General features: G+C 60.5%; 1 protein-coding gene and 1 long non-coding RNA gene across 8 annotated transcripts; one reads left to right on the top strand and one right to left on the bottom strand.

Moving 5' to 3' along the window:
- Window positions 1-1,222: 1,222 nt before the first annotated feature.
- Window positions 1,223-22,157, bottom strand: CAPN15 (calpain 15). 6 transcript variants are annotated; one of them, XM_072942289.1, is made up of 13 exons: window positions 21,954-22,151; window positions 13,559-13,848; window positions 6,857-8,315; window positions 5,812-6,020; window positions 5,558-5,741; window positions 5,254-5,477; window positions 4,450-4,575; window positions 4,202-4,354; window positions 3,691-3,852; window positions 3,384-3,610; window positions 2,986-3,152; window positions 2,729-2,907; window positions 1,223-2,663 (listed from the first exon to the last, which is right to left on the bottom strand). In XM_072942289.1, the coding sequence occupies exons 2-13, from the start codon at window positions 13,738-13,740 to the stop codon at window positions 2,486-2,488; spliced, it is 3,450 nt and encodes a 1,149-aa protein (XP_072798390.1). In that variant the 5' UTR covers window positions 13,741-13,848; window positions 21,954-22,151; the 3' UTR covers window positions 1,223-2,485. The 6 variants fall into 6 exon arrangements, with proteins under 6 accessions (XP_072798390.1, XP_072798391.1, XP_072798394.1 ...); XM_072942290.1 differs by having other exon boundaries at window positions 13,559-13,843; XM_072942293.1 differs by lacking the exon at window positions 21,954-22,151 and adding an exon at window positions 9,295-10,075 and having other exon boundaries at window positions 13,559-13,653.
- A 120-nt stretch (window positions 22,158-22,277) lies between these two features.
- Window positions 22,278-26,001, top strand: LOC140687043 (uncharacterized). 2 transcript variants are annotated; one of them, XR_012061071.1, is made up of 2 exons: window positions 22,278-22,394; window positions 23,325-26,001. It is a non-coding gene; the product is annotated as an uncharacterized lncRNA (long non-coding RNA). The 2 variants fall into 2 exon arrangements; XR_012061070.1 differs by lacking the exon at window positions 22,278-22,394 and adding an exon at window positions 22,551-22,937.
- The last annotated feature ends 338 nt before the right edge of the window (window positions 26,002-26,339 follow it).

The raw sequence follows: 26,339 nt of genomic DNA, 5'->3' as shown, positions 1-26,339 counted from the left end.
TCCTCTCCTCACAGGAGCTACCTCCCCAGGAGCCCCCGACCCTGGCCAGGCCTCCACCTCCACCCTGGCCAGCACTTCCCATGAGCTTTCACGTCCTGACAAAGCATCCCACCTGCAGGTCCCTGACTCCTCCTGACACTTTGTACTCTTTGGGGCTGGGGGCTTCTGGCCCTCATTTCCCTCAGCCCCTCCCTGATGGAGCAGGGGTGGGAAGAGGGTGCTGGTTGGGGCAAGCTGGGCTCTGCAGGCCAGTTGACAGGGTGGGCACACAGCCCCATCCCACTGTGGAGACCCCTGCCTGGGTGCACAAGGATGTTGGACACCTGCTGTCAAATTTCGCTTCCTGGGCCTTCCTGGGGCTGGAGGAATGCAAGTCCAGTCTGCCCAGGAGGCCCCAGGGGTGGTGGAGCCAGCTCTGTGCCAACATGGGGGTGCACACGGCTGTCCCTGCAACCCCCACTCCTGGGACAAGGTCCAGTGTGGCCGGCGCAGCCATGGTGGAGGAAGGAGGGCGTTTGCGGGCGCCGAGGTGAGATGTGTTGTGGCAGCTCCCCCGCTGCCCGAGGCCCGCCCGGAGCGAACACTGCTGGTGGCTTTAATTGCTTTCACATTCGATAGGCTGGCCTGTGACAGGCCTCTTACACCCTCCAAGCGGCCTCTGCACCCTAGCTCCCCTCTCAGCAGCCCTCCGTCCAGGGAGACCAGCTTCTGCTGTGGATCCTGCCCAGGTGCCCAGTCTGAGACTGCCAACTGCGTGCCCAGCCTCGGCTACCACCTGTGCAACAAGGACGGCAGGGAAGGGGCACGCAGACCAACTTTTCTCTCCACACAGCCCCTTGCTCCATCTGCTTCTCTGAATGACTCTGATGGATTCAGACAGGCCCTCCGAACGCAGGTGTCTCTCTGGGAAAAGCTGCGCATGCATACAGTCTCTGCCTGCATGGGGCTGAGGCCTTGTGGGGATCAGTCTGCCAACCATCGTGAGGTCTGGCCTGAGCCTTCCCGCACTCCATCCTTCCTGGGGCACAGGCAGCTAGTGAGCAGGGTGTCCCTCAAGGCTCCCTGTGGGGCTGACCTCAGGCCCTGGCTGAGCAATCCCCACCTCCCAGGAGCTGTCGCCAGGTGGGCCTGGGTGCTCTCCAGCATAGTTCTGCCCCTGAAGGGGAGGGGAGGGGCCTGGAATCCCTCGGGGAGAGGGGAACAGACAGATGAGGAGGAATCGTTACAAAACAAAACATTTTTATTTGGTCCTTCGGAGCCTGAGTCTGGGAACACCCATGGAGTCATCCTATAGGGATGGTACTGACAATTGATAAAATAGTCTCTGCGTCAGAAGAGCTGCCGTATGTACAGGGTTAAAAATACTCACAGCTCAGGTAAAAGGAGAAAGTATAAAGGAGGTCCAAGGGGTAGCCTAGTGCTTCTGGTTGCTTCTCCAGGTGTAAGCCCACCCCCTGCAAGCCCCATGGGAAGTGAGGGGCAGTGGGCAGGGCCACCTGCTACCTGGGGGCCGCAGGACAGGGGGCCGGGTGGGCCTCGGGGAAGCTGGCCTCAGACATCCCTGGGCAGATACAGAACTCAGGGCAGAGCAGCCATGGGGAGGATGCTGGGCTTCTGAGGTGGGGAGAGGCTGGGAGGGGCCGCACCCTGTGTGTGCCTGGATAGGGCTGGCCAAGGATTTCTGCTGGACTGTGTTCCTCCCGGCAGAGGTCAGGTGGTGCCTACCTCACCTAGCAGCAGAGCTGGGCTCAGGCCCACCTGACCTGCTGCCCCCACTGCAGCCCAGGACATGGCTTCGATCCTGGCTGGCACTCCAGGAATTGCATAGTGTCCCTCCCCACCCTTACTTGAGCCCATGGTCACCAGGCACCTGCTTCCTGGGACACACTGCTGGACTTCAGGGACTCCTACGTGCCTCATGGGGGTTGAGGGGGGAGACAGGTACCAGGGCCAAACTGGGGAGAAAAAGCTCCTGATCTCATGCCCCACTAGGGGAGTAGTCCCTGCTCTTGCCCTGGGGTTCTGGCCTGTGACCCCCCAAAGAGGTGGTCCCTGTTCTCATCCTGGGGTCCCGGCTTCTGGTCCCTGCTCACCCCAGCGTCCTGGCCTCTGACTCCCACAGAGGAGCTGGTCTCTGCTCTCACCCTGGGGTCCTGGCCTTTGAACCGCCCAGATTTGGTTCTGTGAATGGAGCTCTTGGCTGCCTCACCCAGGAAGGAGGCCCTAGCAGTCTGAGCCCGACCTCAAGGTGGGCTGGTCAGAGGGGCTGCCACATAGCCCCTTTGAGCTAAAGGCCAGTTCGAGGTATTCTGCTTGGGCTGGGAGGCCCTGGACAGGAGGAAGGGGCAGGGAGGAAGGCCCAGGGGAAGCTGCACCCTGTGGCTGGCACTCCCTAGTTTGGGTCCTGAGATTCTGGTTCAAGCGTCCTGTGTTGGGGTCTCCCTCATAAAGTGCGTGTGGGGGCAGGCAGGTAGGCGTGGGGCGGTCACAGCGGCCGGGGCCCATGTAGGCCAGCAACCTCGGGGGTGAGTGGGGGGCTGTGGCTGCCCCTGGAGGCTGTCCAGTCGCTGAGGAAGGCCTGGGCTGCCTTGCGGTGCGCCAGGCGGTGGGTGATGGAGAAGCCGGCATTGCCCTCCAGCTGGGACAGGATCACCAGGACCTGCCTGGGGGAGGGGGGCAGTGAGGGCCTGCGGAGGCTGGGGAGCCACGGGGAGAGGGCGGTGCCCACCTGTGCAGGGGCGGGACGCTGTCCTGGGTGCGCAGGCTACCGCGTGTGGACACCACGTTGAAGCTGTCTGAGCAGTCGCACTGCACGTGCAGGTAGGACTTGGGGTGCCGGTTCTCCACCACCACGATGAGCCCCGCCCAGCCATGCGTCAGGTAGTAGCAGGTCATGCCCTCGCGTCCCTGGGCATAGGCAGTGCAGGTGTGGGTGGGAGGGCAGACCAGACTGCCTCCCCACCCCCCAGGCCCACACCCATCTACCTCGTGCCGCTCGCCCCTGCTCTCTGTGAGCAGGATGATAGCGTCAGCTAGTGTGGTCGGCTGGGCCTCCACGGGCTCCACCATGACAAGCCTGGAGCTGTATACGGCCAGTACGTGGCCAGGCGGCTCTGGGGTGCTCCTCGGGACCCCCACTGAAGGGCTAGAGGCTGTGGGAGATGTTGGGTGAGGGGAGTAGGCAGCTCTTCCCACCAGGTGGCCAGAAGTGGGGACGGGGCATGCCGGCTTGGGGAGGCCATGCAGGGCATGGAGGGGATTGTTATTCTGTGCAGTGGCCGATGGGTGTAGGCGGAGTCACGCTGCTGGGTCTGGGTGAGGCAGGGATTCCACTATGGGGCGTGGGTGGTGGTGCATGCTGGGTGGGTGCCAAGGGCCCTCACCCTGCGTAGCCGGTGGGCCCGGTGTGGGGCCCCAGTGGTTGAAGGCACAGCACACCACGGCATATTCGCCGGGCTCCAGCATCACATCGCAGTTGACGAACTTCTTGACGGCCCGTTTGCTGTGGGCCAGCAGGCGGCCCAGGCTCAAGCGGCCACCACTGCCGAAGGATGCCCGGAACACCAGTACACAAAGGTCCAGGAGGTGGCTGTCCACTGAGTCCGTGCGCCTGTGTCCATAGGAAGGGGTCATGGGCAGCCAGGCCCGGCCCCCCTGCTGCCCGACCCCCGCAGGCCTGACTCCGCTCACCTGCTGCCCTCTTGGAAGAGAGCAAACTCCAGGGATGCCCGTTCCAGCACTGTGAGGGCTGTCACGCCCACGGGCCCGCTGGCTGAGCTGGGAAAGCAGCCTTGCACCCGTGCCTCCTGCCAGTCTGAGTGCACCTTGCAGATGTCCACAGAGTCGAAGTACCTGGATGGCAAGAGGACAGCCCCCACCCCAGCTCCAGACACAGAGCACATCCCTGGGCTGGGTGGCAGGCGTCCCTGCCCATTAGCATCTCTTGGGACCAGTGTCCTGGAAGCTCTGGTCCTGGCTGTTGCATGCGGACACCACCAGGGGGCAACAGGCCCTAAAAATGGCCCACAGACAGCCCTGGTGGCAGAAGCACCCCCACCCCCGCTTTTGCTGACCTGGATTCCAAGATGGCTCAGGCCCTTGGATGGCAGAAGGCAGAGGCCAGGCTCCCAGGGGAGGACCACACATGCTGGGGTGAGTGTCTGGGGCTGACATCAGACACTTGCTGCCCAGCATCCAGTACCTGATGAAGTCACTGTACTCCATCCAGAAAACGCCCTCGCTGCTGCCGTGCGGCATGAGCTCACTCCGCAGGTGCCCTGGCCAGTGTGGCCATTCGTCTGACCAGCTGCCGTTCCAGGAAAAGCGGCCCCACGGGTTCCGGAGGCGCAAGAGCCTGTGGACCACGGGGCTGAGGGCCACAGCCACACCCCCCACAGCTTCCACCACACATCCACATGCCTAGCTGTCCGGGGCCAGCCCAGTCCTCACCTGGAGCCCTGTACATCCCGGACATCCAGGATGGAATAGGCATGGCGGGGGCGCAGGCCTAGGCTCTCGTACACAGCATCGTCCACCTTCATATTGCCCCCCCCACAGGAGGCGCCCATGAGGAACCTGTGAGGGCAGAGCATCCCTGCTGACCAGGGGCCCTCAGTAACTGGAGGCCTCAATTATGGGGGTGTGGGGGTGGGCTCACTCTTTAGGGGATCCCTTCTGGCCCTGGCACTGCCCCCGGGGAGATACAGCACAGGGTGGGGGACCCATGTGAGAAGTGCTGGCCCAAGAGCTCAGAGAGCTTGGGCAGGAGGACGGGCAGGCTTGGGTCCCTTGGAGATCTTGTGAGGCTGGCTGGCTCAGCCAGCTCAGGGCTGCAGCTCCCTAAGAGGGTGGGGCCATGTACAGCTGAGTGTAAGGGTCCCAGTACCAATGATCTGTCTCCCTCAGGCCTGGAGTCCTGGGCCCTTCCCGTAGACACTGGCTAGTTCATGCTATGCCTCTCCCCCATTGCTCCTGCCAGGTGCCTCCATGGGGCTCACTCTCCACGACTCCAACTGGATGTGGATGGCCATCATAGGCCCAGGTCAGGATGGGGCCTTCAAGGTACAGGCCAATGGGCAGCATCCCGCCTGCTTCCCACCTAGCGTGGGCAGGTGGGAAGACTGGCCCAGCAGGAGGAGCTAGGCTTGTGGCCAGCCCTTGACAGAAACATCTTGTGAAACGTAAGTGCAGGTCAGAGGGTGCTGGTTCTGCTTCTCCCACCATTCCAGGCCCCAGTGCAGCCATCCCTCTTACCCAGCCTCCTTAGAACTCAGCATTTTGGCCCAGATGAGGTCAGTGTCCACAGGCTCCTCGCGGGGGTTGGTAGAGCTGACCTGCAAGGCCAGGCTCTCACAGGGGGCACCAGTAAGCGTGGCCAGGCCCTCGATGGCACGCCCGGCCTGGAGGGCAAAGTAGGAGCCGTGCAGCTTGGCCAGTGCCTTCTCGATGAGGGCCACCCACAGCTGTTTGCGCTGAGCCTATGTGGAGGGGCTGGAGTCATGAGGCCCGTCTCTGGGCCTGCGCCCACCAGGCCCACCCCGCGCATGCCCACCGCCACCTGTGAGAAGAGGAGGAAGCCGGCCTCATCACAGGGCAGCATGTCGTCCACCAGCACCGTCGTCCATGTGCCATCCTTGCAGAGCCGCACCTGGTAGGCACCCTCTGCACACAGGCTGCGTGTGACCATCACCCGCTCGACCAGGTCAGGCCGCTCGGCCAGCACCGCCAGTGCACTCAGGAACCTGCCACAGCCAGGGTCATGGTGAGCACGGCCCGCCCACTGCCCACCCTACTTGGGCACCCCAAACTCACCAGCAGTTCCCCAGGAGGCCCTGTAGGATGTCCGAGGGCCGGAGAGTGTGGAACACAGACCACGAGGTGCCATGGTCCCTGAACACGGAGCAATTGATCTCGTGGGGCCGCAGCCATTGTCGCACACGCTGCTGGACGCTGTCGCCCGCAGGGAAGCCCACAGACTTGGGCCCAGGGGGGAAGCTGTCGTCCACAAAGTTCACACTGTTCTGCAGAGACCATGGCCACATGCTCAGGCTGGGCTGGACCCCTGCCCAGGGGAGCACCCTGAAAATTCTGCCTGAGCCCCAAAAGGAAGAAGTGGGTATGTGTGCAGACCGCTGATCCCTATGGGTGGCTTGTGGGGCCCACACCACCCCATGCAAGGCATGGAGGACCACAGCCAATCAGGACGTTGCTGCAGGCTGGTGATGGGTCAGTAGGTGTGTGCACCCCAGGGAGATGGTGCAGCCCCCAGCATGGAGGCTGCAGGGGGAGGGGGTGGGCATGGGGTTCGGGGAACCTGGGCAGCCTTCCTGCACAGTCTGCTGCACTGAAGGCCCCAGGAAGAGAGGTGGAGGACAGCAGCCAGAACACAAGCTTCTGGGCTGGCTGCTGGCAGTGATGGAGGGCAGCAGCCCAAGAGGAGACAGATACCCACGCCAGCTGACCCTGGGGGTGATGTTGCCCTGGGCTCACATCTACTACAGCTCCAAGGTCAGAAGAGCATGAGGGGGCGCCGCAACCTGGAGTTTCAGCAGGGTCTCCATGGCTAGAAGCACCAGGCCTGCCTGTTGGTGTGAAGCCACTGCCTGCATCCCCACCTCCCTCGGCACCATCTGTAAGAACTCTCGCCCTAGCCAAGGGGTCATGGACCCTTGTGGGCACAGAGGCAGAAGGGCTCACACACTCAGGCAAAGGGTGTTGTGGTGGCCCACCCAAGCTCAGAGCCAGGAGGGTCCTACTCTCTCCCTGGACGGAGAAGGGACAGCAGGGAAGGACAAGCGATGCAGAGGGGGCCTCACTTGGGGCTAGGGAGGCGCAAGGGGGAGGTCCTGGGACCCACCTCCCGGCAGAAGGCCACGATGTTCTCCCACAGGGCCTTGGCCTCGCCCTCGTCTGTCTGCCGCCGCTTCTCCACATGCATGCTCTCCCTGCGCCTCAGGGCCGCTGCACCCCGACGCTGGGCCACCAGAAGCTGGGGAGTGTGGCAGGCGGCACAGTGCTTGGCCCGGGATGTGTTGAGGAGGGTGCAGGCAGGGCAGGCCCACTGGCCTGGGCGCTCAGGTGGTGCTATGGGGAAGAGGCGGCTGGCCTTGTGGGCTGAGCAGGGCCCGGACTTGTCCGCGCTGCAGTTGGGGCAGCGGGCGGAGGGCTCACTGTGCTCCTGGAAGCCGTGCAGCTTGGAGCAACCACATGCTGTGCACCGTGGGGCCGCCGTGGGGTTCCTGAGCGTGCACTTGGCACATGACCAGGTGGTGAAGTCGGGGCTGGAGGGGCTGGCAGGTGTGTAGCGCACAGTATCACCTGCCAGGTCAATGACGTCACTGCCTGGCACGGCCCCGCCAGCCTCACAGTGGGCTGGGCTGGCAGGGCCAGGTGGGCGCAACGTGGGGCCACTCTCGGCCACCTCCTCCTCCAGGAAGCTCAGCCGCTTGCTGGAGAGCAGCTCTGCTAGACGGGAAGCCCCAGCTGTGGTCCGCCCCAGGCCCTGTGGGGGCCCCTTGGAGCCGGGAGAGGGGGAGGGCTGGGTGGCCTCAGGCACCAGTGGCTGCGGCTGGGGGGGCACCTCGCGGCGGCTGCGAGGCACAGGGTTGTTCTGAAGGGTGGGCAAGAAGGGACTGAAGGGTGGCCCCCGGGGGGGCTCCTGGTCGACAGCAGAGGGAGGGTCAGCCTCGATGCCTTCCCCTGGCTGTGGTGGGGCAGGCGTGACATGGAAGCCAGCAGGAGCCACGACTTCGGGGACCACCAGGGCCTCAGGAGGGATCCTAGGCAGTGAGAGTTTCCGGGGGCCCCCGCAGGCAGAGCAGGAGCTGGCCACGGGCGTGTTGTGCAGTGTGCAGCGCTGGCAGGCCCAGCCGCTCCCGGGCTCTGCTGCCGCCTCCCCACCTTCCCCTTCTTCCTCTTCCTGCTCTTCCTCAGGCTGCCCCCCAGCTGGTTCCACAGACCCTGCTGTCAGCACTGGCCCCGCCTCCTCCTTGCAGCTGCCCTTGGGCTCCAGCAGGACAGTAGGTGGCTTAGGCAGGACCCCGTTGATGACAGGCAGCAGGGAGGCCCCAGGGACAGGCTCCGGGGCAAAGCCACACACCTCGCAGGCCTCCCTGCCCAGGAGGTTACGGAACGTGCAGCGGGCACAGGGCCACTTCTGCTCCTCCACGCTGAGCCGCAGGATCTGGTCGAGGTCAGGCTTGTGTCGGGGAGCCTCACAGATGGAGCACTGGCGCTGGCCGGCAGGGTTCAGGAAGGTGCAGCGTGCACAGGACCACTCCCCAACTGCGGCCATGGGCCCAGGCGAGTGCGTGTGGCTGCAAGGAAAGGCAGCAGTCAGGGAGTGTTGACAAGATTGTCAAGATCATTTGATGGGGAGTGAATGGTCTTTTCAACAAACGGTGCTGGGAAAACTGGATCTAAATGCTGAAAAATGAGATTGGACCCTTACCCTACCCCATATTCAAAAACTAACTCAAGACAGACCAATGACCTAAGTGTAGGAATGAAAACTAGAAAACTCTTAGAAGAAGAGAGAAAAGTAAACTTTCACAACCTTGGATTTGGCAGTGATGACACCAAAAGCACAGGTAAATAAAGGAAAGTAAGAGGACTATATCAAGATTAGCAACTTTCATGCTTTAAAAGACACCACTGAGAAAGTGAAGAGAACCCACAGCATAGAAAGTATCTGCAAATCATGTAACTGATAATGCTCTAGTATCCAGAATATGTAAATAGTTCTTCAAACTACACAACAAACAACCTGTCTTAAAAATGGGCAGAGGACTTGAAGACACAAAGAGATCCAGAATCAAAAGGGAGACTGAAACAGTGTTGGCAAGAACATGGAGAAACCAGAATCTTTCCTACATTGCTGGTGGGACTGGAAAACAGTTTGACAGTTACCCCAAAAGTTGAAGAGGACCACCATGTGACCCAGCAATTCCATCCCTGGGTCCACACTCGAAGAGCTGAACACTGGCGCACTTCACAAACACACACAGCAGATCTGCTCACAACAGTCAAAAAGGTGGAAACCACCCAAGTATCCATCAATGAATAAATGGATAAACAAAATGTGGAATGTTATTCAGCCACCATGGAGGATGAAGAACAACACACTACAACACAGGTGAGCCTTGAGAGACACAAAAGGCCATGTGCGGTGTGATTCTGTCTGCAGGAAATGTTCAGGACGGGCAAATCCAGCGGGAGAAAGGAGCTGGAAATCCCTAGAGGGGAGGGAGGGAACAGGAGCATCTGGGGGTGGGCAGCGCTGGCCTTTTGACCTGCCTTTCGAGGGCTAATCCAGGTGCGAGCGGGTGTTTACACTCCTCAGCACACACAGTCTCCCACACTGACTGGAGTCGCTCTGCTCGGCAGAAAAATCAGTTGTTCTTCACAACAAGGCATGAAGCTTGTGCTTCTCATGCTACGTTTGTGCCAAACCCTTCAGGAAGAAAGAAAACTTGCCTCTTCAAAAACAATAAACTAAAAACCTCCCCCGAGCAGCACGACTGTTTCTCGGCCCAGAGCAAACTGTGAAGCCGCCCTGTGTGGCTGAGACTTAAGAACTGCCCACAGCTTTGCCCAGGGCGCCCACGCGGATGGGTAGGGTGGGTAGGTGGGGGCATCCAGCACCAGCAGGGTGGCCTGGCTAGGTCAGCTTTGGCCTTGGCCTTTGTACTACGAAAAGCCAAAGAAATCTGCCTGGAGACGACCGGGGGTTCCCCTACAACCAGGGCTCCCCGCTCAGAGAAGGGTCCATGCTTAAGGCATGGGCACATGTGTGCCCACACAGACAGACACACAGACAGACACACACACACTGGGTCCTGGGCAGCCTCCGCCCAGGCCCCAGGCTCAGAGGATGGTCACTCCCAGTGTGCCCCACCTGGCCTGGTCACATGGGCCTGCAGAGCTGGTCTGACCTTTTGTAGACCACCTGCTGCTGGGAGAGGTCTCCAGGGACAAGATTCAGGCCCCTGCCCCCAGCACAGGACAGGTGGGCTGGGGCCCTCCTAGGACACACCTGCCCTTGGCTCCCGATGGTTCCAGATGCGCTGAGCAGACCCTGGGGGAGAGAGGGAGCCCAAGTCTCACCCACCCTCACGACCCCATGATGGGGTGTCACGACCAGGACAGGCGTGACACAGGGCAGGTTTCACAGCAGTTCTGGTGTACCAGCTGAATCAGGAAGATTGTGTGTGGAGTTCAGAAAGTTTGCCTGAAAACACTGCCTGGAGGTCAAATACAGCCCCAGGGAGGCAGAGGGAAGCCCAGGGCTGGAAGGAGGCAGTGGGGGCTGCGTTCTCTCACCCCTGTGGCCCACACCTCAGTCCGTACCTCAACATCACCGGCTGGGCTGAGACAAGGTGACCCAGGGGTTGGTGATCGGGTGTCCTGAGGAGCCCTGAGCAGGGAGCTTGCCAGAGGGGATCCTGGGCCTGAGTCCCACTCAGTTCCCCAGCTCCCCAGCTCCAGTCTCTACAACCCAGGGTCACTCTCACGGCCACCTTGCCTCACTAGGGGCCCAGGCCTGGGATCCTTACAATGTGTGAAGGTGAGGGCAGACCACAGACAAAGCCTGGAACTAAGAGATAGGCACCCAGAACCCAGGGTCAAACCAAAGCCTCAACCCAACCCCTCCCATGCTCATGCAGAGGCCACCACACCCACCTCCAGGACATAGAGGAAACGACTCAAGTTACTCCTCACGACAGAAAGGCTGAGTGGGAAACTGAGGTGACTGTCCAGGAAAACCCGACACCGAATGCCTGCTCTGCTCTCAGTTATCTGGGAGCAGCAACACTTGGCCCCAACTCAAGAGAGAGGTGATGGAGGTGCCCAGGACATTCCGGGGACACCTGGGGACAGGCAGGGATGGCCTACCACCACCTTGGGTGCAGCCCAGGCCTGGGAGATGGCCTCCTCCTTCCCAGGGAAGCTGAGAGCAGTTAGTGGTCTCTGCACTCAAGGACCTCAGTCAGGCCACCAGACCTGAGGCCAGGCTCCTGTGCAGGATGTGGCTACCTGTCCCCTGACCCTCGCTGGTTCTGAGGTATACCTAGGCGCCTCCCTCTGAGATCACCCTCAGCTTGCCTCGGTTGTCCTCTGTCTGTGTCCCCAGGGAAGGCCTGGAGCTTGCAGGTGGTTGACACCCATATCAATGGGGATGGGTGACATGCCCAGACATGGAGGCTCTTCAGTGAGTGGGGCAGCCTAGGGCTGGTTTCTTCACCGTGCGCATGCCCACTGGAGCAGGGGAAGGGTCTGCCTGACTGTGTCCCATGCACGTGCCCAGCTGCCCCTGAGGTGCCAGAGCAGCACATGTGCGTGTCCAGGTATCCAGGTGTAGGTGCAAAGAGGGGTTCTGCTGGGCCGCCTGCCTTTCTGCCCTTCTTCCCACCATCTGCCACGTCCAGCTCCCTGCACTGTCCCTTCTCACTGCTAGCCTGGGTGTCTGGACTCCTCGAGGTCACTAACAGCACTTCCTCCTGATCCGCTCTCAGTGGTGTCTGGTGGTCGGGCCGCCTGCCTTCATTGCCTGGGGAGGGGCCTGGCAGGAGGGAGAGAAGGAGAAAGGGCAATGTCACCCAGGCCACCCGCAGGACAGTGTGAGCCAGGGTCCAACAGGCCCGAGCAGCCTGGGGTACGGGGTCTCCATCTCACTGCTGCTTGCTTCAGGCCCAGCCTCCCTCCTCAGACCCAGTAATTCTACTCCTAGCAATTTATCCTGAGGAAACAAATATGTGGAAATAAATGCCATGTGTGCTGGAGAGAGGTGTGAAGAGATGCACCAGCCACCAGGGAGACGCAGACCAAACCACCGGGAGGCTGGGACCGCGGGCAGTAACAGCTTCGGAGCGTGTGGAGATACCAGGGCCCTCCCCACACGGCTGCTGGGGACGCAAAACAGCACAGCCGCTAGAGAAAACAGCCTGGCAGTTTCTCAGAAAGTTAATCATAAACTTAAATAAACCTCAGCAATTCCGTTCGAGGTGTCTACCCAAGAGAAGTGAAAAAATGTCCACGCAAAAACCCACACAGAAACTTTCACAGCAGCAGATTCATAAAATCCAAACTCAAACGTCCATCAGCTAATGAGCAGGCCAACTCCATGCGTGGTGTGTCGCTTGGCTGTAAAGAAGGGAAGCACCAACACTCGCTATAACGTGGATGAGCCCTGAGAACACGAGGCTCAGTCACAAAAGCAGACACAGCAGGTCACACATTGCGTGATTCCCCTGATACCAAGCGTCCAGAACAAGCAATCCACAAACACCAAAAATGGATGAGTGGTTTCCAGGGGCTGGAGGGGAGGGGGTGACTACAAGTGGGCAGGATCTTTTGGGGTCACTGAGATGCTGTGAAGCTGGGTTGTGGTAACAACTGCACAACCCCACAAATGGACTAAAACCACTGAGCTGAACACTTGTGAGTGGTGAATTTGACTGTATGTAAGTTACACCTCAATAAAAGTGTCATCGATACAGTAACAAGAGAACTGAAGCGATTTGCTAACTCGCTTGTCCCTGCCACCATCTGCTTCCCAGCACATCCCTCAGGACCTCAAGCTCCCATGACTCAGTCCACTGAAGATAACACAGACAAGACTTTGCGACTCCCTGGGCAGCCTCCCAGGAGGCTGGTCCTGCTCCTGCACACTTACCAGGGCCCTGCCTGCTAGTCACCTAGTGGGTAGGCCTGGGACACATCTGGGGCCCACAGACCCTGGGGAATGTTCTATACAAGTGAGCTGGGTCCGAGGGAAGTGACAGAAAAGGGCCACTGCAGGTGCCTTCAAGAGACAGAGGATGGTGTCTGCTACCCACTGAACCCAGGCCTGGGCGGCCAGGAGTGAGGGCTGCCTTTGGCCCAAGGTCTGGGGACCCAAAAGTCTGCTGAGCCCTGGGCATCCTTCCCTCCAGTGAGGCCACAGGATGCGGTGAAGGCAGGGGTGTCAGTATGGGTTGGGATGTTGGAGCCCAACTTGCCCCACTCTGTCACCCCAGCACCTAGCGGGGAAGCCCTCCAGGTGATCTGGGGCAGCCTGAGCAGAGAAACCTGGGCTGTGTCCGGCCACAGCTGTAGCTGGAAGAAGCTGACAGGTGAAGGTTTGCCAGTAGGGCCCCACAGTCCCCACTGCACCCCTGCAGGCAGCCATGTCAGAGCAGGAGCCCCCACACAGGCAGGGGGCCAGGGTAGTGCCCCAAAGTCCCATGAGAAGCAAGCCAGCATCCCCCGTGCACACCCCTCCCCTGCAAGAAGCTCCAGCAGCAGCTCCAGCTTCAGCATTAGATAAGCAAGCCCCGGGCCAAAGGCAGGCAGTGTGTGCCTGTCCCAACTACCTCCAGCCAGCCAGGCTGAGACCCACTACCATGCTAAGGGAGGGGCCAGCATCCCAGACCTTCTCTGCTGGGTGAGCAACCCCAGGGTACCCTAAGGAACGGAGACCCATTTCTCTGAAAGCCCTTCTGTCAAGGAGGGCGCACCCTGACAAAGCAGCACCCGCCCTTCTGGGTCCTTCGGGGCCAACCCCTCCCCACCTTCTTACCTTCGGGCCCGGGGGCGTGGGGGCTGATGCTGCCGGGTGACCAGGGTGCTGCCCCAGACAGGCCCCCCGGGGCCACTCCTACACCAGCCGGCTGCTGCCGGGGGCCCTGGGTAGGATGGTCCCCCGGGGAAGCCGTGGTCCGACTCGGTCTCGGCGGCCAGCGAGGAGGCGGAGCTCCCCATGGCCTCCGCGACAGTGGCCACGCTGAGAGCCGGGCCTGGTCACATGTGGCCGGCGGTGGCGGGCGAGGTGGAGCATGGAGCACCCACACCGGAGACAGGGCAGCTGGGCTGGTCCAAGTCACATGACAACAACAGAAATAAACACAGAATAAAGAGAAAGAGAAAAGATAGCGTGATTCACAGGCATGGAGTCCCCAGAAGCCCTGGGAGGTTCTCCAGTGCCCCCATAGCCAGGGGTCCTACCAGGGCCTCGGGCTCAGCATTGACAGAGCTGCACCCCCGGCACACGGCACGCCTCTGCCCCGTAATGACGCCCTCTTCTCTGTTTCTGAAAACCCACACCAACCCATCAGCCACCCACGGAAGAGAGACGGCTGTGCCACAGCCACTGGTCTTTAAAGAGGGTGTTATCCTTAGACGAAAGGATGGAGGAGATATTTAACTAGAGGAAAGGAAAGTAAGGGAAGAGAGCCCAGTGGGGCAGGTGAGCCCTGGCAAGACGGCCTCCAAGAGGGGCACTGGGTGCTGCCCACAGCCACAGGGAGGCCACCATGGCCTTTCTAGAGGGATAGCCTTCCCAACCCAGAGATGGGTGACCCGAGAGGGACCCGGGAGGCTGCAAGGCCTCCAGTAGGGTGACTGCCTGCCCTCTCGGGAAGGCCGATGGGTCCAAGAGCATCTGCCCTGTAACAAGAGACCAGGTGCATCCCATTTCAAACGAGGCAAGTCCCAGTCAGTTCAGGAAAGACACCTGGGCTGGGCTTTGGCCCAGTGTGGGTGTCTGCTTGGCTTTCTGGCCTAGCAGGTGACCAGCAGCTCTGCCCCTACCACCTGGTCTGCATCACCCAATGACACCCTCCCCCAGCTTCCTAGTAAGTCCCTTGTGCACAGGGGTCAGCGGTGGGGTAAAACCGAGGGGAGCTGTCCTTGCATACAGGTGAGCCAGTGAGCGCCCAAGCCCCCTAGAAATACTGGTCCATGCTGCACCAGGGTATACAAGTAAGTCTGCCCACACCTGGGAGTGACCAGCATGCGCAGCTCTGGAACCTGGGGCACCAACCGCCACAGGACAGGGGTGGGAGAAGTCTGGGCCCACTGCCCCATTAGAGCTTCAGTCAGAACAGCTGAGTCTCCTGCAGTGATACCGTTTGCCTGGACCCTTATTCTGAGGGACATGGACAGAGCAACACAGGCCCTGACAGGCTTGACGACCTTGAAAGTCACCTACCACTCAAGTGTCCTCTGCTCAGCAGGACCAGAGCCAAGTGGTGGTACAGAGGCCCCGTGTCCTGCAAGCCGACAGTGCCCACCTGGACCCTGAAAGAAGGGCTGGGCCTCCGGCTACAGGAGCACAGCCCAGTAGGAACATTGTGTGAGCCACACGTGTCATTTCTAACCCTCCGACAGCCACGTGAAAAAGATAAGACAGGTAAAAGGAGTCTTGATAACCTATCCTAGGTAACCCAACATATCCAAAACATCACCGTGTCATTTAGAAATCAGGATGAAGCCCCACGCGACTCACGCGCCACCTGTGTTCAGTCAAGGTCCTTCCCCTACGGTGGTTGATGCTCTTCTCCATGGAGACCAGCCACACTCCGGGGGCAGCAGCCACGCATGCCAGAGGTGAGCAGGGTCATTTACATCTGCTTTGCCCATGGTTATGAGTCGGATACTAGAACCACTGGAACAGCTCCCCCAGGTTCCTGAACCCCACCGCATCCAGAAGGCCCTCACAGGAAGAGAGCCCACGTGTTCCTGACACTCCCCTTTCACAGTCAAATCCTGGGTGGGTGATGGCCTGAGCTGAAGCTGGGCTCAGCGAAGCTGCCCATGGAGCAGAACTGCTCAAGCTCGATCCAGGGCTGCTCTACCCCTGAGTAAGAGCTCAACCCGTGTCCACTGTGAGAGCAGAGCATGGGTGAGAGTAGACAGTGTGCCCGTGGCCCGGTCAGCTGGCATCATGTGCATCTGATGCAGGTACAGCCAGGGAGGAAACCAGCCCCAGTGAAAAGTGAGGTGTAGCCCTGGGCCCATGGGGGATCTGCGGGCCACAGGGCCTGGCTCTGCCTGGAGAAAAGGGCACCAAAGTCCTGTGAGGACCGCCTGCTCTTCATCAATGCTTTAAACTTTGGGGTAGTGGGTGCTCAGGCACAGACATTTGGGGTGCACGCCAGTGACCCCACTGCATGTGGGAAGAGCACACGGTACTGAGCAGGGCCAGCTCTGCACCCAAGTCTCAACAGCAGCCACACCCTATGTGCCGGCCTCCTGACCTGCCTTCAGGAAACACTGACCCTGCAAATAAGAGGGTCTGGGGCAGCCAGGCCACCATGTAGCCCACCCTCATTGAGGCCTCCAAGAGAAAGTATGGATGCCCCCTAGGAAGCAGCCAGCTCTGGAGGGGCCTCTCCCGGGATGCCAGAACCCAAAACCCTCACACTCTAGCTCTGGCCTGCGGGGTTGGTGAGGAGCCCTGGCTTGCCCTGGCTCAAGGGTCCCCCTGCCCAGGGTGATGCGTGGAAACCCATATCAGGACAACCCACCAGGGAGGTGGCTTTCACAAACACAGCTACCCAGGCCCCGGGCAAGAGCCTCGTCGCCTCTGCTCCTGCCCCAAGAACCAAGTCCTTTCATCCCCTCTTTTCTGAGTCCTCGCTTACTAAGCCGGCACCCAGACCACTTGGGCACCGACAACACTGCCCCAGGGGGCTCCCCGGCTGCTGTGGCTTAAGAACAACACTATGTAAGCAGGCCTCCCAGCAGAAGCTGGAGCACACATGCCAGCAGCACCAGCCTCCCGCCAGCACGAGGGGCGGGCGCTCCAGGACAGGGTACCAGGGGATGAGGTGCCTGCCCCACCACCCACAGACCATGCTGGCTCCTCCTTGTCCTCATTCTGGAACCACTGTCCTAGATCTGAATGGGACGGCGGCCTAGATCTGGCCTCAAGGAAACATGGAGGTGGGGCTGCAGCCACTCCCCGCCCCAAATGAAAACCAGGGTTAACCAGCACCCCCGTTAAGTGCCTGAGAAGACAGCAGGGGACTCTTCCCCAGAGTGATGGGGAAGGGCTCGATCAGGGCGACCCTCTCCTCAGGACCCTGTGTGGGGCACATCTGTCTCAGTGGTGGCAGGCCAGGCCCTGGGGGCGACACCTCACTTCCTCATCCAGTTCAGTGCCTCTCATTGCTCCCCAGGGCCTTCCGACACCTGAGGCAGGAAGAGGGGCAGGTGCCGTGAGGCAAGGACACAGGCTCGAGGGCACTTCCCTGCAGGTGACAGGTGAGTTGCTCCCACCAAGCGAGTTACCTGGCCAAGGACTGGGAGAATTGGGGAGCCGAGACCTGGCAGAAGCCGAGCCCCAGGTACTGGTCAGGGAGGGTGCACGGTCCTCATGCCCCATCCCCCCAAACTCGGGGGCTCCACACAGACATGTGTGTATACACCTGGCCCAGGTCTGTGTTCAGGACCCACGCACCTGATGCCTGGCTGATTCTCTCCAGGTGAGCAGGCCTGTCCCAACTGCACAACACCTTGGGCCCAGGGCCCAAGTCTCATTAAATCTCAAGACCCATCTCTCCATCTCGTAATAATGGTGTTCTCACCAACTGCAACAACCCTTACAGGATGCATGAACTAGGCCTGGGATGGGGTGCAAAGGAAGAAAGGCTCACTGAGGGGACCCCAGGCTTTTCTGGGGCATCATTCCCTGGGCCACCAAGGCTGCACCCATTAGAGGTGAAGCCTGAACCCTGGGCAGAAATGCAGAGGACCTGAAACTTCTGCCTGAGTGAACCCTCCTAAGTCCCTTCCAGAAACCAGGCTGGGATCCCACCCTGGGAGGGCCTCGACTTTGACCTCTCTGCCCCCAGCATCGATGGGACAGCATCCTCTGGCAGCCACCCTCCCTCAAAGTGGTCAGCTGCCTGCATCAGCAGCTCATGTCAGAGGTGGGGCCATCAGGGACGTGGGGATTCTATGTGGGGGGAACACCAAAGGGACTACAGACACAGCCCAGCCAAAAGTCTGCCTTGCAGTGCGCTTGGAACTATGGGACCACAGCCCCAGGCCTCAGATGCATGGCGGCACACAGGGCTGTGAGGACCAGGCTTGGTCAGGGCAGGAGTCCGGGAAGAAAGGTTCTGTGAATCAAGGGTTTTGAGACAGGCCTGCACACCACCTCAGAGGGGGTGCCCACACGGCTCCACTGCAGCAGGACAAACCCACAGAGCTCATGCCTGGGTCTTTGCCTTGGGAGGCAAGGCTCCATGGCAAACTTGCCAAGAACACGTCTATCCAGAGGGCAAGCCCCACTCTCCTGGGAGGGTCTGGACTCTGGCCCGGGAGCAGCAGCCCCAACCCCCAGGCTTATCAGCAGGAGCCACAGTCCACTGGAGAGTGGTACCGACCAGTCACGTGGTCTGGGCCTGGCAGCCACCTGAACTCCTAATAGAGGACTCTGTCCCCACCCCAAGAACAGTCCTATGGGAGGAAGTCAGGGACCATGTCCCTTTAGAAGCCACATATGTCCCTCACCCAGAGTAGGCTGGAGGCCCCAGGGGCATGTCGTGACCCAGCCACTCCTTGTTGCTTAGTCCAAGACCATGACCACCTCTAAGCCAGTCAGGGGCACAGGGGATAGTCCTCTGCCTATGGCTAGGGCCACCAGGGACAGGTGCCCAGGTAGGGCAGGGCTCTGGGTGAGCAGCCAGTAGCCATGGAGATTCACCTGGACCTAGGTCCCGGTACCACCTGGCCACTCCACTGGCCCACAGGGTACATGTGCCCCTTCCTGTCCTTCCCAAAACCAGTGTGAGGCCTGACGCCTCCCCTACCTGGGCCAGTACCCTGCAATAGCGCTATCAATCTCTGAGAGGGGACTGTAGAGGTTCTGCTGAAAATTATCATAAACATCCCTCTAAGAACCAGGTCCAGGAACAAAATCATAACCAGCACTTCCTAGTATCCAACTTCCTGAGAAGAATGCGTGGGCCCCAAACCCCTGCCCGCGTATGCTCCAAGGCAGATGCTCTGCCTGGTGTTTCTGGACTTGTGTGTGTCTGTCAGCCCTGAAGGGTCAGGGTGCCCTGCATGCTCAGAGCCACTGACGCTGGTGATGTAAACGACTGGCAAGTGTCTGGCGGGATTTGCTCTGTTCCCGAGGCCCCTGCTTTCTGGCTGGGGTGGAGGAGCGGAGACAGGTCCCTCAAAATCAAACCCACGGGGAGGAGCAGCTCACCAGCAGGGAGGCCAGAGCATGAGCACACAGGGGCCCTTGGCTACCTCCTGGAAGGGGAAGGAGGTCACTGTGTATCCTCTGGTATCTTTGAAGCCCAACCTACCTCACTCATGCATTGTGAAAAAGGATACTGTCAGGGACGCCACCAGTTTCTAGTTCATGAGTTCAATATTGTCTAGTTACAAATACTATTTTTAATACTATTTTTAACAGGAAAAGAGAGGCACCAGATGAGCACTCTTGCTCTCTGGCACATCCACATTTCTGATTGCCAAGTGGTGGCAGGAGCAACCCTGGCCTGGTCAGCCTGGTGACCTTGGGCCTCGCTAGTGGCACAGCTGCTGCACAGGGACATGAGGGCACTCAGCCTCCAGCTCGCCCCAAAGGGAGGCAGATGTCGAGTAGGGGAGCCTCTGAAGCCACCTCTTCAGGAGCAGCAGGGGCTCCAAACACGCTGCCCTTCCTCTTCCACTGGGGCTGGGGCAGGAGACCCTAGAAGCACTGATGTGGAGGTGGACGGGTGTAGAGGAATTCCTCTACTCTATGTGTGGGCTATGACCACCCAGAGGAGCAGAACCTATGTGGTTGCCTTCCCTGGGACCCAGACGCTGTGACTCTTCCCAACAGCAGCTATCAACCTGTTTTCCTCCTGATATCCTGCAGCACCATCCAGGCATGTCCCCCAGCCCGGCCACAGGGGAGATGGAGGGGAACGGCGCAGTCCTTGACCTCAGGGAACAGGGTGTGGAGCAGCTGTCCAAGGGAGACAGAGCTGCTAGGGCAGAGAGTGAGGCCATGTGTTCCACTTGGTCTTGTATGAATCCACGCTGGGTACCCTGGACAGGTCCTGCTGGAAGGACAGCACATCCCACAGGCACCAGGAGGCCCCACAGTGTCCTCCTCCAGCCTGCAGCTCCCTGCACTTTCCTGGCAGCACCAACAGCTTCTGCGAGCCTCTGCTCAGACCCCACCCTGGGCCACTGCCAGAGTGACAGGGTGTGGCTAGGCAGGTCTCCAAGCCCAAACTCCACTCACAGCCTCCCTACTATTCATTCAAAGAAGGCAGAGGCAGGTGAGCCCCTCATCCCAAAGAGCCTGTGGGTGCTGTTCCAGGCCACCCTGGGAGCTCCCCTCCAAGTTCAGAGCTGGGTCACCAGAGCTGCCAGCCTGTATGTAGATGACTAAGGACGCTCTTGGACCACCCCCTCGGTGTGGATGGGGCAGTGCTGGGCATATGCCTGAGACCTTGGCAGAAGGGAGTAGGCGAGAAACACAACCATGTTCCTGCTTTGGGATGTTCCCACAGGTGCTGGAAGCCGAATAATGGGGTGCCATAATTATGGGGCGGGAGGTGCCAGAGGCAGTCCAGGCAGAAAAGCAGGGTGAAGAACCAGCTGATCAGAGCCCTCTGACCAGCTAGGGCCCACGAAGACATCTGTGGTTTCTGAGGATTTTTAGGGCAGCAGAATCCTTCCCGTCTCTGTGCATAAAAGACATAAACAGTAGGTGGTGGAACAAGGAAGTTGAAAGGCAATCCTCGAGGATCAGAGCTGAATGTGCAGTCTGTCTGCCCCTCCCCCACCAGCAACGGCTGCCCCTCAGCCTCGTCTCCTGATCTGTGAAGCTTAGCAGAGTGCTACCCGCGAGACACGAGCCCTGAGACAAGGAGCTTCAGCAAAGGCACCCTATCAAGAAGGGCAGAGGAGCTCAGAGCAACCCTCATGGATACAGGATTAGAGTGCCCATCCACTTCCTGTTCTTGGAGCCCGAAGTCTGGGGGGTCAAAGCAGAGACAGTAGATCTCAGACTGAAAGTCCCTTTTTAAAGCCATGCAGTCACTGAGCCTTGGGCCCAGGAAGGCTTAAGCCTGGCTCTCAGTAGGTCACGATGTCATCAGCCTGACAGGAAAAGCAGCTTGAGAGAGTTTCAGATGCAGAAGGGAAGAGGGGTGCTACTCTTGGGAGCAGAACGACCTGAGACGAAGTAAGAGGAGCCCAAAACCAAGGCTAGGCTGAGCTGGCCTCTCACAAGACCCACTTCCACCAGCCAGCCACAGAGCAGTGCCTCCCAGGCTCCCCTGTCTGCCTGGGGCCTTCTTCCTGCGACTTGGGCCAAGGAAACACAATCTCTCTTTCTCTCCACACTTGAGAAAGTCATTTAGAAGTAGAAGGATGGAATTACTCCAGCCTAGCCTCTGGGGGTAGGAAGGTGATCACGGGCATCTTCCCGACAGTGGCTTACAGAGCTCCCCAGACCTGGGCAGAGGGAAGAGCTCAGGGATTCCTAAAGGAGGGGCTCCCAGGAAGAGTGTGGACCTACTCAGCACCTACCTGAGCCCCAGTTCCCCGACAGCACAACACAGCACCAAGCTGCAAGACCCCAAACTCCCGGGCCTGGTCTCACTGGGGTCCTGTTGCCCATGGTCCGGTCACAAATTCCTGTGTGTTACGGCCCTCCTCTCCTCCTGGAGCCAGTCCAGTCAGGGCCACTTGACCATACAACAAGGGTGCACTAGTCAGGACCGGAAGGGCCCCTCCTTAGGCAGTAAAACAGTCCGGTCGGCCGGTAGTCTGGCAAACATTCTTTGGGCCACCTTGGGTAACTTCACAGCAACAGCAAGAGAGGAACCGGGAGGAGGAAGTATGGTGGCCAGTGGGCCCCCAGGGCGCGCTTGCGCTCCCCACTCCACGGGACCCCCGGACACATCCCCTAACGCTTCCAGAGCCAGGACACTGCCCAGAAATAAGGGCACTCAAGGGCAGGAGGGGCTGAGGCCGCCTCCCGTGTCCGCAGCACCCTGGGCTGGTCTCCCGCTGCCCGGTGCCCCAGGTCACGCTGGCTCCCCTCTCCAGCAGCGCCCCCAGCCCGGCAGGACTGGCCAATGCCCAGCAGGCGCCGCTCGGCCGGCCCGGCCAGGAAGGGGTCCAGGCCGCGCCCCTGGCCCCGGTCCGGCCCGGTCGGCGGGGCTCACCTCCACAACCCCGCGGCGCCTCCTCAGTCCCCGTGGCCCGGGCCCGCTCGTCTGCGCCGGCCGGCCCACAACTTGTTCTCGAAGGGCAGGACGGCCCCTGTGCCGCCGGCGCGCTGCCCTGATGGCCTCCCGCACTGAGTGGCAGAGCCGGCAAGCACCACGACCGGGCCCAGCCCGCGCCGCGCCCTGCGCCGCTTCCGTAGCGTAGCGCCCGGCCGGGGCCCCGCGGCTACGGCGCGCCTGGGGCGCACGCGGCGCTGTGAATCGCGCGCTAGGACTACGGCTCCCACAGGGCGGCGCGGCGCGCCAGGCAGGCCGGGAGGCGGGGCCCGGCGCGGTGCGTGAGGCAGGTGGGGAGGCGGAGTTCGGGGCGGTGGCCAGTATTGGAGGCTCTCCAGGGGCCCGCCGACTTCCCGGGCCTACCGGACCGCGGGCGCTCAAGTAGGTGGCTGAGCCCTGGGTCCCAGGAGGCGCTGCAAGTCGTGGGGCGAGGGGCAGGCGCCGAGGACGGGACCCAGACTACAGCTCCTAGAATGCCCGGCGCGGGAGGAAGGGGCGGGACCCGAGTCGCGGCGCTTCCGGCTGCCGTACGGCGAAGCCGGGGTTGCGGCAGCCAACGCCAACCGGGTCCCTGTGGTCCGCGGGGCCACCGGACCCAATAGCTTTCTTCTGGGACCCCTCTGGACATGTCAGTCTCCCTGGCTCCCCGCAGGTCATGGTCAAGAGCCCCAGTTTCGCTGGGACCGACCCGGGCTGAGCACGGCCGCGCCACTCGGTGTGACTTGGGCACGCCGCTTGTTTGAACCGGTTTCTCCTCGGCCAGCAAGGAAACTAGTATCCCGGGCCACTGGGAGGACCGAGGGAGGCACAGGGCGCAGCTCAGTGCCTGGCGGGAAGGAATCCTGTGTCGTGCGCGGGGCCTCTGAGCGGAACTCGCGCTCTCGCCGCCCCCCGCCCCACCCCATTCGCAAAGAACTTCCTCAGGTGCGGTCACTCCCTGGGAGGTCACTCTCACACCCAGCAGCCACGGAACTGGGGCTGGGGGGATCCTGCCCTCCGTCGCCTTGATGTCCTGGAGGCTGCGGGACCTGCAGGAAAGGGCTTTGGTGTCAGCGGTTTACCGAGTGCAACTAACTGAAGCACAGAGAGGGAGAGGCTGCATTGGGGAGTGGGGATGCTAAGGTCGGATCTCCAAGGATCTTGGCTTTCAGGGGCGGGTGGGGAGCCTGAGAAGGCACAGGCCTTGCTGGAGACAAGAAAGCGAGGCCCCTTGGCTAAGACAGATTTCAGGAAAGTGGGTTGTGGTCCAGCTCTGCCTCCAGATGGAGTATAGTTTTATAAAACGGAGGTTGGGCGATTTTTGCTCAGCAGCACCTACAGTGACAGCACTCACGGCTCCTGGAACACCTCCGTCCTACTCTCCTGTTGTGGCAGCCAAGTCACCCAGAAGCCAACTGCAGAGGGTTGGACTTCAGCCACAGCCAAGATAGTGCCTGCAGGGACTCAGCCCACCCCCAACTTCCTCACCTGCATGGAAGTGACAACGAACAGCCTCTGATCGAGTGTGGCTGCGGGATCACGAGAAGATGGATTCAAGAGCCAGCTGCTAGTGTGGGCTCAGTGACCACGGTTCCCTCTCCTTCCCAGCCTCTTTCCCTGTGCACTGCCTGGGGTGATTGGGTCAGGACTGGTGTCCACAGCCCTATAACCTCCCTGAACAGCTGAAGTTGAGCCTGGTGACCTGATAGACAAGGTTCCCGCCCACTCACTGCACAGTTTTGTGGAGCCAGTCCTACATGGGGGTGGGGAGAGAGCAGGAGCATATCAGCCCTCCACAATAAGGGGCCAAGGCCTGTTATGGAGAGAAACCTGGGTCCCCAGAAAAGGGCCTCAGGGGAAGTCTTCAAGTCTGTCCCAGGAGGGAACTGGAACAGGTTCTACATGCAGGGGAGGCAGGAGACCAGAGCAGCATCTGTGGTGTCAGCCTGTAATCACCTCTCATGTTCTGAGGAACACAGATGGACAGTTTAACTCTAAAGCAAAAGATACGGGATTTCAAGGGATAGCAGCCCCGGGGGGAGAGGAAAGAGCCCACCTGGAGGGGTCGGGGAGGGCAGAAAGAGTCCTCTGGGGTGGGATGGGAGGCATTAGGTCAAGCGTCTCTGGGTAGGTCTCACTGGTGCCCACACTTGCCATGGCTTTGGGACACAGCAGTGAATAAGACACCCAGATGCCCTTAAGGAGTGGAGATTCTGTGGGATGAGGGACCCTCCCTGGTGTGACACACCTGTGCTCTGGCTAGTTTTACATAATGATCCATGGGTGAGCTACCTTCTTTAGGCCTCCATCTTCTGGTCCTGAACCACCCACAGATGGAGTGACAGGCACTGGGACACATTCCTTTAGAGTGGACAGGCTGGAGCAGGCCTGAGCGGAGGGCCTGGTAAGTGCCCATGGGACACTGGAGGAACCACGGGCAGGGGCCCGCCTGTGCAGCCACCTGCCAGCAGTCTTCTTCCAGGGGAGGGGCAGAGCCTTGCTCTGTGCTCTTCAGTCAAGAACTGGCCAAGACTTTGGTCAAGCCACAGCTCTAGCAACATAAGTAGAGCCCAGGGCCAGGACACTTTGGGGCTGGGGGGGGGGGTGGAAGGTCCCCATACAGAAGAGATGTACTTGGGCCTTGATACTGGCCTCATGTGTCCCACAGCGGCCCCCTCCAGCATGCTCTGCCCGGGCCACCTGTAAGCAGCTCTCTAGGAAGATCTTCCCGGACAGCAGCCAGGTACTGCCCTGTTTCCATTTACAATGGGTTTTTGTTACATGTTCTCCCACCCTACCCTATCCTGAGGGGAGGGCTGTGTCTCTCTGTTGGGCTGGGGATCCCTTCAAGACCAGGGAAGGGATCTCAGCATCGGCTGTTGGTGGGGCCAGCTGGACTGGAGTTTAAGAGTGGAAGTGGAATGGAGGGGTTGGCAGGCACCGGTGGGCATGGGGAGGAGGAAGCTGCTCCCGCTCCTCCCCTTCCTGGTTCTGCCCTACCCTGATGGAGGGAGAGGCCCCACCCCATACCTGGTTTGTCCTTGCTGAGTTGGCCCCGCAGGCTCCAGGCAGAGACATAAGGATGTGTCATCAAAGTCAAAGCAGAGGCACTGGCTTCTTGGACCACCAGGGATCCCCTCAGTGCAGCTGGGCTGGGGACAAGGCCCTCCCAGGTGGCCTCCTGAACCCGCTGTGGCAGCTGGGCACCCCCAGCGCTGAGTCCCACCAGAAGCCTGGGGGTGAAGCCCACACACCAGTGCCCTCCCTGACTGCTCCCTGGCTGTGTGGCCAGTTAGTCCCACCTGGCAAGGACTTGTACCCTTAGGTACAAGTCCCAACCCCACTAATGGACTAGATAATGTGTTCGATTGACTCTGGGGAGCTACCACCTATGAGCACCAGGAGCCCAGGTGGGGGCCTGCATCCTCTCCAGACCCTCTCCTGGAATCCTGCTGGCTCCACACAGGAACTCTACACTCTCCAAGTTGCCTCCTCAGTGCCACCTTGTGCATCATCCAGGACTCCTGGCCTGACTGCTGACCCTTGGAGTCCTAATGCCACACCCTAGCTGAGGATGAGGCCTGGGGCCCTGCTCACTGCAGGCCAGGCCAGGTCAACCATCGTCAGTCTGGACTGGGGAATCAAGTTGGGGGACTGTTGGCTAACAACCCCCCTTTCAAGTCAGATTTGGTCACTTACACTTAGGACCTCCTTGGTGGTGTCCCCATGAGTGTAGTAGCACCTGAGCTCTCCTTCCCCAGCCCCTTGCCCACATCTCCAGCCTAATTCCAGGGAGCCCTTGTATTTCCTGTGCTTTCATCTGGGTACTCTGTTCACAGCCCCTCCTGGGGCCCTTTTCTTCATTCCTGATTACGTGTCCTACCGGGACGGGCCCCAGAGACTTGTGATGCTGCCCCTGTTCCTCCCTTTCCCACCATGCTGGCCCTTGGCACTGTGCTGGCAGCTGGGCTGCACCTGGGTACCATGAATAAATGGTCCTCTACCTTGCTGCCCTGCCCCAGGAGCATCTTTGCTGGACTCTGGGGGCCCAGCCTGGAGATAACCAACCCGTGGCCTCTGGGAGGGGTTGGCTCGACCAGAAGGCCTCCCACTGTCTAAGCCCAGATGATTCCTTGGGGAGCTCCTGCCCGCCCCTCAGCCCTGGCAGAGGCAGCACCACCTCTCATCTGTGCAGCCCACCCCTCACCCCACCTCACTCTCCCACATCTAGGCCTCTGTCACTCTGCCTGGAAGTCTTTCTCAAAGGGGTAAAAACAGGGTCAGTGTGCAAGTCAGTGCCTGGCATTCGCATGAAGGTCATAGCCACAGCTGTCAAGTGAGGCACAG

Source organism: Vicugna pacos, chromosome 18, assembly GCF_048564905.1.
Source record: "Vicugna pacos chromosome 18, VicPac4, whole genome shotgun sequence".
NCBI lineage: Eukaryota > Metazoa > Chordata > Mammalia > Artiodactyla > Camelidae > Vicugna > Vicugna pacos.
The sequence above is the reverse complement of the archived record's forward strand: the minus strand, read 5'-3'. Positions and strand labels throughout refer to the sequence as shown.

Bases quoted from the DNA above. Each gene is read 5' to 3' on its own strand.
- CAPN15 (XM_072942289.1), bottom strand. From the start codon at position 13,740: ATGGGGAGCTCCGCCTCCTCGCTGGCCGCCGAGACCGAGTCGGACCAC. The intron at 4,576-5,253 runs GTAAGAGGGATG...CTGCCCTCACAG, and splicing joins CTGAGTTCTAAGGAGGCTGG to GTTCCTCATGGGCGCCTCCT. The intron at 4,355-4,449 runs GTGAGGACTGGG...CGTGGTCCACAG, and splicing joins CGGGATGTACAGGGCTCCAG to GCTCTTGCGCCTCCGGAACC.